The sequence below is a fragment of the Nothobranchius furzeri genome, chromosome 6 (genome assembly GCF_043380555.1).
Source record: "Nothobranchius furzeri strain GRZ-AD chromosome 6, NfurGRZ-RIMD1, whole genome shotgun sequence".
Classification (NCBI taxonomy): Eukaryota; Metazoa; Chordata; class Actinopteri; order Cyprinodontiformes; family Nothobranchiidae; genus Nothobranchius; species Nothobranchius furzeri.
The window spans coordinates 66,847,971-66,862,040 of NC_091746.1; the positions used below are offsets into that span (position 1 = coordinate 66,847,971).

General features: G+C 44.8%; 1 protein-coding gene across 2 annotated transcripts in view; it reads right to left on the reverse strand.

Annotated features, from left to right (window-relative positions):
• ttc33 (tetratricopeptide repeat domain 33) overlaps nt 1-14,070 on the reverse strand; it is a 28,942-nt gene that overhangs the window by 13,783 nt on the left and 1,089 nt on the right. For both annotated transcript variants that reach the window (XM_015943217.3, XM_015943218.3), the window contains exon 3: nt 4,301-4,382. In XM_015943217.3, the coding sequence (XP_015798703.1) occupies nt 4,301-4,382 (82 nt within the window). The remainder of the gene's footprint in view (nt 1-4,300; nt 4,383-14,070) is intronic.

Consider the following 14,070-nt stretch of genomic DNA (forward strand, 5'->3'; position numbering starts at 1 on the left):
GGATTCGTCTTGGAGAGCGGGCGGTTGAAGACAGATCCCGAGAAGATCCAAGCAGTTCGTGATTGGCCCACTCCCACCACCCGTAAACAGTTACAACGGTTCCTAGGGTTCGCTAATTTTTACAGAAGGTTCATCCGCAACTACAGCCAAATAGCATCACCTCTCACCAAATTAACATCCACTAAGAGAACTTTTGTATGGACCCCTGAGGCAGACACCGCTTTTCTGGAGTTAAAGACTCGTTTTTCACAAGCTCCTGTCCTGTCTCGTCCCGATCCCACTCTTCAATTCACAGTTGAAGTGGACGCTTCAGACTCCGGGGTGGGGGCTGTTCTCTCCCAGAGGTCTCCTTCCGATAACTTGCTTCACCCCTGTGCTTTTTTTTCAAAGAAACTCTCGCCTGCAGAACAAAATTATGATGTGGGTGACCGGGAGTTGCTGGCAGTGAAACTTGCACTGGAGGAATGGCGCCATTGGCTGGAGGGAGCTGAGTACCCCATCATAATCTGGACAGATCACAAGAACCTCGCTTATCTGAAGGAAGCCAAAAGACTTAACCCCAGACAGTCCCGTTGGTCTCTGTTTTTCACTCGGTTCAACTTCACTATCTCTTTCAGACCCGGAACCAAAAATGTGAAACCAGATGCCCTGTCCCGTCAGTACTCCACAGACAAAGACCAGGAACCCGCTACCATACTTCCTCCATCCTGCGTTCTGGCATCAATCACCTGGGATATCTCACAAAAGGTAATAGAGGCGCAACGAACTGACCCGGACCCAGGGAACGGTCCTCCCCAGAAGCTCTATGTTCCACAACAGGTCCGAGGGTCAGTCATCCACTGGGCACATACAGCCAGATTTTCAATACATCCCGGAGTTGGCCGTACCCTTGCTCTGGTTCGTCGGTCCTTCTGGTGGCCCTCCATGTACAGAGACATAAAGGAATACATCAGCGCCTGTCAGGTATGTGCCCGCAATAAAGGTACTAACCAACCTCCCTCTGGATTACTTAAACCTCTGCCAATTCCTTCTCGCCCTTGGTCCCACATAGCCCTGGATTTTGTCACCGGTCTGCCTCCCTCTAAGGGTTTTTCAGTTATTTTATCCATCATCGATAGGTTTTCTAAGGCCTGTCATTTCGTCCCCTTAAAGTCTCTTCCTTCCTCCGCCGTCACCGCCGAACTTCTCATAAAACACGTTTTCCGCCTACATGGAATCCCAACAGAAATCCTTTCAGATCGTGGTCCCCAATTCCTCTCCAGGGTCTGGAAGGAATTTGCTACCTCACTAGGAGCCAGCGTCTCCCTGAGTTCCGGATATCACCCCCAAACCAACGGCCAATGTGAGCGACTCAACCAGGAGTTGGAGGCCATGCTTCGTTGTGTGTGCTCCTCAAATCCAACTAGCTGGAGCACCCAACTTCCCTGGATTGAGTACGCTCACAACGCCCATGTTTCCTCTGCTACTGGTCAATCCCCGTTCGAATCTTCTTTAGGCTATCAACCTCCACTTTTCCCGTCTGATCTCCCTACAACAACCACCGTGCCACAGTTCATTCGACGAGCAAGAAGAACCTGGACCCAGACTCGTGCCGCTTTGCACCGCACAGCCGAACGGAATCGGCGACTGGCGGACCGCCATCGTCGTCCGGCTCCTCCTTATGCTTGTGGACAACAAGTGTGGCTTTCGACCAAGGACATCAAGCTCAAAGACACCAGCAAGAAACTCTCCCCCCGGTTCATAGGCCCTTATACCATATGTGAGGTCATCAGTCCCTGGTCTGTTCGTCTCTCTTTGCCTCCCTCGCTCAAGATCCATCCAGTCTTCCATGTCTCTCTCATCAAGCCTGTGTCATCCAGTTCCCTGTGTCCCGCTTCTGCCTCTGATCCCCCGCCGCCTGTCCGTCTTGCTGATGGTAGTATGGGTTACCGGGTTCGTCGCCTGTTGGATGCCAGACCCCGTGGCCGAGGTCGCCAGTTCTTGGTTGATTGGGTGGGTTATGGCCCGGAGCACCGTCAATGGATCCCTGGTTCTTGGATTGACGACCCATCCCTCATCCGGGAGTTTGACGCTTCTCGTGCCTCCTCCGCCTCCGCCTCCTCCTCCTCTTCGCCGCCGGGTGGCGGCCCTTGAGGGGGGGGGGTACTGTCATGGTTTGCTGAATCTAACTGTGTTGTGCTGAGTCTTCTGTGTGCAGGTGGGTGTGTCTGGAGAGCAGCTGGAGAGCAGCTGCTACCTATCTGTTCATCAGTGGTCAGGGGATTTAAGGAGCGTTGGGACAACTCATCAGTACCGGATGATACTCAGCATTGGGTAGAACTTTGCCAGCACCTAGCGCATGTCTGAAAACTTGTTTTTTTTGTATCTCGCCTTCCTGAGATTATCTGTCCTGTTCTCCTCCGACCTCCTCAGGAAACTTCTCCTCCACCAACCAAGCCTCCATCAGCTGCAAGAAGACTCATCGGATTCCAACCCTGTCTGCCAGTCCCATCGCTCACCCCTGACCGCCTGCTCTCCAAATCCCCACCTGCCAACTCGGACACCTCCAACTCTGGTACTCAGCTCCCAGCCTCACCTGACTCTCGCTCTACCAGCTCAGCCAGCCGTGACTCGCCCACCCCTCTCAGCCTTACCAACAACCAGGAAACTGTAAGCTACAAACTCATTTCTTTCACGGTCAAACCTGCATATACTCACTCCAGTCTCTGTTCTAGAACCCCACCGGAACCATCGGATCTCAGACCATCATCTCCTTCATACATTATAATAAACCTTTTTACTTACCTTTGTCTCCGTGCATGATTCTGCATGTCGTGGGTCAAAAGACTGCAGCCCAGCATGACACCAACAACCGAGCCCGAGCTACTGCAAGTAAGTTAGCAGTATCTCGGGCTAATCTTAGCAGTGGTTCGGGCTAGTGTTGTTCGTGTTTAGCATTACCACCACCATTTATAATTTGTCAAATTAAAGTGGGTTGGGACATGCCAATTTGAAGGTGTGTCTCTAAGATGATGATGTGTTAAACCAGCTTTTCTCAGAAAAAACTTTCTCCGTGCACTTTATAAAATTTCTCATTTGCATTTAAGAGCTGGCTAGCAACGGCACAGACTTCTTGGTACAATTGACACTCTGATCTGCCCATATTCAACAACAAGGTAATGTTCTATTGAATTCTAGGACCCCTTAAAATGATAAATGACCCGCACTTGTCAGAGTCAGAGGACTCCAAAGCGCTCTACACTACAAACTGTGTATCATTCATCCATTCACACACATTCACGCGGTGATGGTGATGACCTATAACGTAGCCACAGCTGCCCTGCGGCACACTGACAGAGGTGAGGCTGCCGAGCACAGGTGCCACCGGTCCCTCCGACCACCACCAGCAGGCAAGGTGGGTTAAGTGTCTTGCCCAAGGACACAACAGCAGAATTCTTGGAGCCGGGATCGAACCTGCAACCTTCCAATTACTGGACAACCCGCTCTACCTCCTGAGCTACTACTGCCCCAAAGACCAAGTTCACTCATTTTTTTCAGCACAACTGCAGTGGTCTCTAGTATAAATGGATGTATTGTGAATCGATCTCTGCAGGGGAAAAAGCTCTGGTGCTCCTGTTTCAGGAACTAGTGAGCCAAATGAGGTGAGTAGAAAACGGCAGGATTTGGAGTCCTATCTCGCGATAATCAGACATCTCATCTTTGATTGGCCAACAGTAATGTGGCTCTAGCACTGACTCTGTTTGCTCTGCAACACTGATGATTTATCTCCACTGCCTGAAGCAGTTCTGCCATGTGGTGGAGTTGCTAATGCTAACGGTTAGCTTCTACTAGCGGAAACGTTCTTGGCCATTTCCTGGACACTAAATCAACAACAGCCTTCCCCGTTGTGGGCCAAGATGGGTGAATCCATGAGCGTTAACTTGAAATGATGACATGCAAATGTCACTGGCTTTTCTAATCCAAGCATTTTTTTTGTCTAGTTTCTATTGACGGCTATTGCAGGATATAGGGGTAGGACACTATTATCACATTTAGTCTATATGTTAAACTCAGTGACCAATTAAATTTAAAAAGAACAAGTAAAAATGGTTTCTCAGTGAACCTGGCCTTTAAAGAATAAAATCAGAAAATACAAATTAATCTTAAAGCCACCTGTGCATGCTCTCTGGTTGCTGTAATCATTCTAACTGGTAGCACTGTAAGCGATGAGGGAACAGGAAACTCCCAGAATCAGTGTTCAGTTCCCAGAATGATATGTAGATAAATCACATCTACGGTCATTTATAACACATAATTATACCTGTGACTTCATTTCATAGATCTGCGAGTTGTCTGGAGTCAGCTGAATAGCCTCGTCCCACTTCTTAACAGCTTCCCAGTGCCTAAAGGAAACACATACTGTGGTTCAGATCCAGTGAAAATACTGAGGTGACTGTCACATGAAACAGTCACCCTAGATTCAGTTTACAGGGAAAGCTGCACAATGTGGTCCACTGTTGTAGGACTGAGCTTCCTAGAGAGATGGTTTGAAGTGGATTTCTGTGAAAAGGTTGTGAACAGTTCTCTATCAACATCTCAATTTGGCAAAGTAATGATTTGATTCTGGTAGCATTGACAAAACAACAGCTAGTAAACCATGCAATAAGGTAAGACCAAAGTAGGAGAGGAGGTGAAGATTCATTCCATCCATCCATCCATTCTCTTCCGCTTATCCGAAGTCGGGTTGCATGAGCAGCAGCCTAAGTTGAGAAGCCCAGACTTCCCCCAGCCGGTTGGGCTAGCTCTTCCAGGGATACCCCAAGGCGTTCCCTGGCCAGGCAAGAGACATAGACCCTCCACCGTGTCCTGGGTCTCCCTTTAGGCCTCCTCCCGGTTGGACGTGCCCAGAAAACCTCACCAGGGAGGCGTCCAGGAGGCATCCTAATCAGATGCCCGAGCCACCTCAACCGGCTCCTCTTGATGTGGAGGGGCAGCGGATCTACTCCAAGCCCTCCCGGATGACCGAGATTCTCACCCTACCTCTAAGGGAGAGCCCAGCCACCCTGAGATGGGATGAGAAAGAGAAAACTCAATTTGGCCGCTTGTATCTGCGATCTTGTTCTTTCGGTCACTACCCAAAGCTCATAACCATAGGTGGGGGTAGATGCGTAGATCGACCGGTAAATCGAGAGATTTGCCTTCTGGCTCAGCTCTCTCTTCACCACGACCGGTGCAACGCCCGCATCACTGCAGACGCAGCACCAATCCGCCTATCAATTCAGTTTCGTAAATATTATTTTATAAAATTAAAACAGATTTCAATTTTACATTACATAGTTAATCTGGCAGAAACATTGATGTTAACATCAGTCTAATGAAAACAGTCATGAAATGTAAAAGTGATCAAAAGGTTTATAAAACAGTTTCACTGACTTTATTTTAGATTATTTTGTTTTAGGACAACTGTGGACCACTTTGGTCTCGGCCCTGCTCATCTAGGCAGAACTAATCTGTTTCTCCAAACTGAGGCTGTTCAAAAATCTATCCACTAATGACATTGTTTATAATCTTCCACTTCAGACCATCTGGATTATCTTTAACAAGCAGTATGAATACACTTTGATGAAAACGTGAATCTACTCAGAGCCAAGTGCTCGACATAAAGTTTAGCAAAGCTTTGTCCTGCTAAGTGCAAACAAAACATTCTATTAGGGCTGTCGCGGTTGAGGAATTCCTCCTGCGGTGATTCAGGGTGGCTTAATATTTCGGTGTGCGATATTATTGCAGCACTTTTTTTACTGCAGTACTATCTAAACATAATGTTTACACATTTAAAAAAGGTTAAAAATTGCCGTGCCTTCTTTTATAACACTTTACTGAATGCAGATCAAAGGGCAGTAACAACACAGATCGCAGTAACGTTTGTTTCTCCGACAGTCGGAGTCCGACTGAACTTAAAAACAACAAAATTCAGGAGGTTAAACTTTTAAATGCAAATTTGGCTGCAGCATCTAACAAATAAGAAACAAGTCCCCATTTTGTTTAGTTGTTTAAAATCAAGCATAAAAAATTACATGTACCGGGCGCGCCGGGGAGGGGGGGGGGCGCACTATCATTTCACTTTCACATACACGAATGACGGTGATTTATAGCTCGGTCACGTTCTTGTTACCCACAAGGAAAACCAGCATGTTAACCATATACGGTTTGAGAGAGGATCTGAGAGGGGTGGCAACATTTCCAGCACTGAAAACCCTCTCGGATGGTGCGCTCGTTGCACTAACGCACACGTACTTGCGTGCGACTCTGGCGAGCAAAGGGAATCTCTCCCGGTTGTTGCTCCACCATGTCAGGGGGGTTTCTTAGGGTGGATGCATTCCTCCTGCAGGTAGCGAGTGAGCTCCAGCTCGGCTCAAACTCTCTTCGGGACGGTTGCAGAAGCAGTACTTGTCCGGGACTTCAGCAGGTCTTCGAGCGTTTATTATTATTTTTTTGCCGCTGGTGGCAGCTCTGTCTCGGCCAAGGACTCTGGCTGCGCAGCAGCTGACGTACTGAAAACCAAAGTGCTCCTAAAGGAGCGAAGTAACGTTTCGTTTTGATACCAGTGCAGCCATCCTTCTCAACATGCATCATTGGGTTGAACCAAGTTCAGTAATCGCGGTGGCCCATGATGCAGCGCGGTGGGTTTCTTCATATTGCGATATTTCATTTTTGCGGTTACCGCGACAGCCCTACATTCTATTTCTACTTAGAAGTTAAAGTTTCAGAGGTCTTTGTTAGAAAAGTGAACTAGAATCCCCCCCAAAGTTACAATTCTAACATGGAAAGTCGAAGTCGAAGACTGACTAGCCTTGACCGCAAGTTCCAACAAGGCCACCTTGAGCATGAGCATTTGTGATACAGAACGTAATTCTTCCCAATCACGGTTAGCAAACATGTTACTATTAGTGATTGCTACTGCAAAGAAATACAAGGTTTGTATTGCTAAAAATGATTTGCCTGGTCACTCAGCCCAACAGCTAGCAGATCCTACTGGCTCTTCGGCTTGAAACCGGAACCCAGATAAATCTCGTCTGACGTAATTTGCAGATCTCACTTTCGAGGCAAGTGAAACACGGCATCAATCGAGGCCAGCTCAAAGGTTAAGTGACATAAAGCTGGACACCCTGTTCCACCGTCTCCATTTTGACATTTAGTTTCTAATTAAACAGGTGGTTTGCTCAGGTAACAACAAAGTGATTTTCTTTCTGCGAAGAGACTTTCGTGAAATCCACCCGAGACACTGTCGGGCCTAATTCAACCCCTGCCCTGGTGCAGACCTAGTGTGCCTCCTTAAAGTATTGCTTTCAGTTAAAGAATTCCAAGAATTGACTGTTTAACTGATTTGGCAATGGGAAGAAAAAGGCCAAAAGGTTCTTCGGACAATGTGGTTTAGTTTAGTTTGGGTTCATTGTACAAGGACTGCACAAAAGACAATGTTATATGTAAGGGCAATGCAATCGTTGTTTTGTACAGAGGTTTTCTAGCCAGAAGCTAATTTGCAAACCTAGTCCTTGGTTGGACTTTTAGAGACGAACATTGATGTGGACTGATTGAAATTAAAATGCCACAAGCATCCTCCACAGCACTTGTTCGTCTGGCTGACAGAAAGGCAGCGCTAACAAAGCCCACAACAACTTAAACAGGCAACTTCCTGGTGTTCGACAGACAGGCTGCAAATCAGTTTCTCCTCTCAGAGCTGTCATTTTCCAACTGGTGTCTGTTCGAGGCGCTCGTGCAAACACGATTTACATACATTTGGGAAGAAGTCTCGCTAGGCCTTTTCTGTTGCCACTCAAGTTTATCGTTTAGCATATATTAGTTTGTTTTTAAACCAAACTACATCTAAATCATATTCCCGCTCAGTCTGGTGATCCTCACCTTAAAATTGGTTTCCTTACAAAGACAGAAAACATGACGATGGATGAACTCATTTTTTTGGTTTGCGATTTCCATCAATCAGAAAATCTGGTACAATATTAAAAACAACACAATGAAACCGCTAACAATAACCAATTAAATTATGAAGTTCAGATTACTGTCAGAAAACCTGCAAGAACGTTAAATAATGAGAAATGAAACTGGAGCCGTTTGGAAACTTTCCAGTCCTATGAAGCAAGAGCTTCTGTAGAATCACAGGAGGAAATGAAGCAACAGGCCGCGTGTAACCCAAGAGCTAAAGAATGGCTCCTCTCTGGGATTAGGTTTATCTGCGTATGAGCCAAAGGTTGGAGGAAGGAGATGCAAGAGAAGGTGCAACAACCGAGTCTGCATTCATTTAATCGTTTAAATGATGTAAGCAAACATTGATTTACACTATGAAGAAAGACAAAATAATTATAAAATCAACTGCTCACCTGCAGGTTTTTTCTTTAATGAGTTATACAGAAGTGGAAAGAATAATTGGAAATCAGACCACGTTTTTAGATAGCGGTTTATAACAGAAAAAAAACCTATGCTCTGTGTAAAAACCACGATAAAAACTCAGAGTTTTGTTGCTCATCTTGAGACAAACCATTGATTTCTGTAATTCTCAGAGACTTCTGCACCTGTCAACAGGTGTTCTGATATTCTCCTCATGAGCACGCTGCTCCAGTTGTCTCAGGTTTGACGCATTTTTTCTCCTGACTGCAGGTTTAAGCTCCTTCGACGGGTGTTAAAAAGGATCTACAGGTACAACTCAAAAAATCTGAATATGGTGCAAAAGTTAATTTATGCCAATAATTCATCTTAAAAGGTACATCTAATCTGAGATGGACTCATTACATACAAAGCCCGATATTTCAAGCCTTTATTTGTTATAATTGTGGTGATTATGTCTTACAGCTTATGAAAACCCCACATTTAAAATCTCAATTAGAATTTTGTGAAACGTTTTAATATTCTAGACTCACCGTATCACACCCTAATGATCAGGGATGTCAAACTCTAATTCATACTGGGCCGAAGTGAAACAAACTGGGACTGAGTTGGGGGACAAACTCCTTATTTATTGAAAAAGGTATGGCAAATGTACTCATCTACAGATATGTGTTGTTGAACCTTCTCATTTGGAAACAAACTTATTGTTGCATAAACACTGAATCTGGAATAACCAAATCACACATGAGAGAGTTAATTTTAAAGAAAACACGTCAGTGGTATTCATTACTTATTAAAGGGACTTTAAGGAGTTTTGAATTTTTATGCTCACGATTGCCCCTTCAGGCCAAAAGTGTAATGGCAGCTTCAATAGTAGGCTCGTGCACGAGGCGCGCATGCTGTACGTGCACACTCCTTAACGAAAAAAACAGCTGAGACAGTCCATTGAGTGTGTGTGTGTGTGTGTGTGTGTGTGTGTGTGTGTGTGTGTGTGTGTGTGTGTGTGTGTGTGTGTGTGGCCCGGAGGACAGAGGACAGGAGAACGTGTAGCTAATTAATTAAATACTTTGGTTCTGTACCTTTCTCTTCAGCACAGCCGACAAAGGTTTATGATGGGTCAGTCCTCCTGCATGCTCAGATCATTCCCTTCCCTTGCTTGAAAAATTGTTCCAAAATGAAAGTTGAACCCACATCTTTTTTATCTGTGAATTCAATGCCGTTCGGCGAGTCTCAAATAAAAATTTGGGCATCTTACTGTAAAAAATATACCATTAATGTAAAAAAGAAACTCCAAATAAACTATGTTCACATCCAGAATCAAACCCAGGTCTTCTGCACAGGAGTCCGACATCTTACTAGGTGAGCTAAAGCGCCAGTGACGTCTTTTGTATCTGTAACATTTATATGCTTGATGACAGCTGAAACAACGTTCAAAGAATGGTTCGGAGCGAAAATGGCTATTTTGTTGCTAATTTGCCAGAAATATCTAGAAGAAAGTTTTACAGAAAGTAGCTAAGGGTCCTCAGAAACGTGGCTAGGTTCATCACTAGGCGTTAGGAACAGCGACAAAGTCGCTGAGTTGGCATTACCTCTCTCTCTGCTGCTAAAGCTACTGATAGCAAATGCTACGGGCTATGCCTGGGCGTGAACTCGCATGAAGCAGCCAGCTGGACCCGAGCAGCTCTCTTTTTCTGTGATTTTACAGAAAAACAGGCAATATCCGTCAAAATGCCAGGGCTCATTCTACAGGACCAGGTTGGCTGTCAGACTTCCATAATGCCCCTTTAAGTATCAGTTTTTTTTTTGGACTTTAAAATGTGTATATATTCAGCAATTTTGAATTTAAAATCTTTAGAATCTTTTAAATATTTTTTTCCAAGAGCAGATTACTGAGCAGTTGGAATTTTCCTGTCTGGACTTCGAAGTCGGCAAATTTATAAATTCAGAGGAGTATTTTCAGTATGTCCGAGACTGAAGAGGCACGCTGCAGACACTGATACTAGTAGCATGGATGCTAATGACTGTAAACAGAAATAAGGGATGTGCTTCCACTCATGCCCTAACATCGCTGGGATTGGTGGTCTTTGCAGCAAATGAGGCGGCAGGCCAGTTTTAATATAAACTTGACATTTAATCTCACGGGCCAAATGTAGCTCGAAGGCCTTAGTTTCACACCTGTGCCTTAGATGGTCTCTCAGTCTAAGTAAAATTACTGAATAAATGGACTTTTGCTTCATATTCTAATATTACGAGTTCAGGGCTAATCGATCGTTTTAGGTCATCCTCCTTCTGAGGGACCCATGACCTGTGACTGAGACCAAACCTTCTGGCTATGGGCAGAACATTTTCATCCAAAACGTCTTCATAGTCTTAAGATTTATTTGAATCCTTAACAGATTCAAGACATCCTGGTCCAGATGCAGCAAAACGGCCTCAGACAAGAACCGAGCTTCCATGTTTCCCAAAAGTCGAGGTGATCGCTCCTTCCAGACTGTCGCACCCCGACTCTGAAATGATCTTCCTTTATCCTCACGCAGCACTGACAGTCTGGACACTTTTAAAAAACAGCTAAAGACCTTAGAAATGAAATAAAATCTATATTAAAATTTAAAATGATTAATATTCTTTTTCATTAAAGATCAGTTATCTGTGAACACATTTTTTTAAATGTATTTTTACATTACATTTAATTATGTGCTTAATATGCTTAATTAAGCAGACATCTGCTTATTTCTAACAGAGCTGAACTGTGAAAGAAAATATTCAGGCTTAATCTTGTTTTCCATCACCTGTGTGTTCAGTGCATTCACTTAATATTAATTATAAAACTATAAATAACAGGTCACTACAGTCTGAGCATAGAAAGCTTGTTCAGCAGCTCACCTGTTCCTTCCACACTGACAGGACAAATCCCCGCATCAGCCGCAGGTGATCATCAGAGCACCACGAGTTAACACCGGCCCGAAAAAACAAAACAAAAAGACATCTAGAAACACGGACCAGACCGGCCCACCGGGAATTCGCCCAGTCGGGTCCTGTTCCGCCCACAGTCCCCATTAGACAGAAGCTGCTCATCACGTTAACTCACACCAGAGCTAGCTCCGTAGGCGCTGATCAGTGCGACTATATTCTACAAAGTTTTCATAAATAAACACACAACTTAGATCTGTGGCTCGTGTTAAACCATCCACTCCAACCGCGCGCCGGCGTGTCGGGGGCATGCGTGGTGGAGCGGTGTTCCTGTGTGTGTGTGTGTGTGTGTGTGTGTGGGGGGGGGGGGGGGGGGGGGGGGGCAGCTGCGGGGCCGTTTGTTGGTTTAGTGTGTTGAGAGGGGCGGGTGCTGTGTGTGACTGGCCAAACATAGAATGTGAAGACAGTCAGTTACCCAGTTAGGATTTTCCTTCAGCACGGATACAGATATTCACGGGTTTTACTCGTTTTATGCTCGTACTCGTCAAAAATGCTTTATCCGCACCGGATTCTCGTCTGAAACGTGTATCCGACTCAACCCTAGTTTCTAATCTGTCCAGAGGACATTTGCTCAGAAGCTTTGTGGTTTCTTAATATGCATTTCAATTGAATTTTAGTCACGTGTTTTCAACGTCCTGATGTACCTTGACCTTGGAGTTCTCTTCTAATCTCTTTGGTTTCCATTTGTGTTATGTCTCTTCAGTTTGTCGTCATTGGCTTCAGTCCTGTGGATCTTAAATAAATGAATACTCTTGAGCAACTGAAGTCACAGGAATATCAGAGTGCTTGCAGATGACCTTGTTGCCTTTACTTTAGATAATGATCATCTTTCTGATCTCCTGAGAAAACTCTGTCATTAGATTTCTGTGGTTTGTGATCAGTGTGGTACACACCCTAGAACCAAGCATTACTGTGAGTACCTTACAACCTTTAAATAGGCAAACTAACTCACTGAAAGACAGAAGACACCTGCAATGCTAGTTACAAGACACACCTTAGTTAAACATTTCCCTGTGGTCCAATTATATTCAGTCTTTTCCAAGGTGATCATCGTTTAAATCCAGGCCAAACCTGCTATTTCACCCACATCTGTAAAACAATTACATTAAGTAACTGGTGTGTTTGTTAGAGCACATGGCTGCACAGCGGTGCAGTGGTTAGCACTGCTTGCAGCAAGGAGGTCCCCGGTTTGCATCCTGGCCTGAGGTCTTTCTGCATGGAGTTTGCATTTTCCCCCTGCATGCGTGGGTTATGTATGGGTACTCTGGCTTCCTCCCACAGTGCAAAAATATGACCATCAAGTAAATTGGTCTCTAAAAATTGTCCTTAGGTGTACATGTGTGTGTGCTTGGTTGTTTGTCCTGTGTGTCTCTTTGCTGCCCTGCAACAGACTGGCAACCTGTCCAGCGTGTACCCCGCCTGCATGCCCAAAAAATGCAGGAGATCGGCACCAGGCCCCCATGACCCTGCGGGGATAAGCGGGTACAGAAAACGGATGGATGGATAGTAGAGCACCTGGAATAAAATACCTGCAGGAAGTTAAGCAACCCCCTCACAGTCAGATCCACCTCTTCTCTGAAATGTTAGTCTCAAACGAAAATGGTCATCTGGATTTTTGTAATAAGAACTTCTCATCAAAGGTCAATGTTATTAGCAATGAAAAAGCTTCCCCTGAGCCGTCCCCAACCAGACACCACCTAAAGCCTCTAACCAGCCGTTAAGAAGCATCATTTCCCTAAGATGATCCACTTTCTCTGGGAAAATCAAATTATGAGCAGCAGTCAGTGAAGGCCGTGACGTCACATCCGTCTGCACAAAGAGGTTTTTACAAAGCGGTTGCTATTTGGTTAAGAAAGGTCATAAAAGAACTTCAGGACAAAATAACAAGACATGACTTCTTCTCTCGTGTTATACAAACACAATTTTGTGATATTGGTAACTTTTTGTGACGCGTCACACAAACTGACATTTGGGCTGGAAAAATGCAAATCTGAGCTACATGGTGGCACGGTTAGTGGCACTGTTGCCTCGCAGTGACAAGGCCGCAGGTTTAATGCAAGCTGCAGCCTTTCTGCGTGGAGTTAGCATATTCTTCCCTTAAACGTGTGGGTTTTCTCCAAGTTTCATCTCACAGGTTATTTGGAGACTCTAAATTATCTTTGGGTGAGTGTGTGCATGAGTGGTTGTTTGTGTGGCCCTATGACGGACTGAAGACCTGTACAGGATGCCCCCACCTCTCACCCAAAGACCACTGGAGATAGACACCTACTCCCTGGGATCTTAATTATAGAGTGGCTCAGAAGATGAGCAAATCAATAAAAGGTACTACTTATCAATTGCTATATAAATAAAAAATATCCTATCTCAGTTTGACACGAAAACCCATTACATGTGTATGCATACATATCTTTACAATTCTATGCTTTCTGTCTCTGAATTGAAATAAAAAGTTTATCTCGGATAGTAAATGAGTAGAAATTCAAAAGCTGTGGTTCATGGGATGTTCTATGCAATGGTGCCCTCTGGTGAATTGTTTACTCAACAGCAGCTTCGTAGGTAATAATATTGATTACATGTAACAAACAGCACAACTGGCGGAGGAAAGTAAGTGTCAAAAGTGTTTGGGGTGAAATTGTACACACTGAAAAACTCAGAATAAAATTCAGGTAGAAAGGTGTAGCAAGAAGCTTCTTGACCTCAGACGGTTTGTGTATCTTTCTG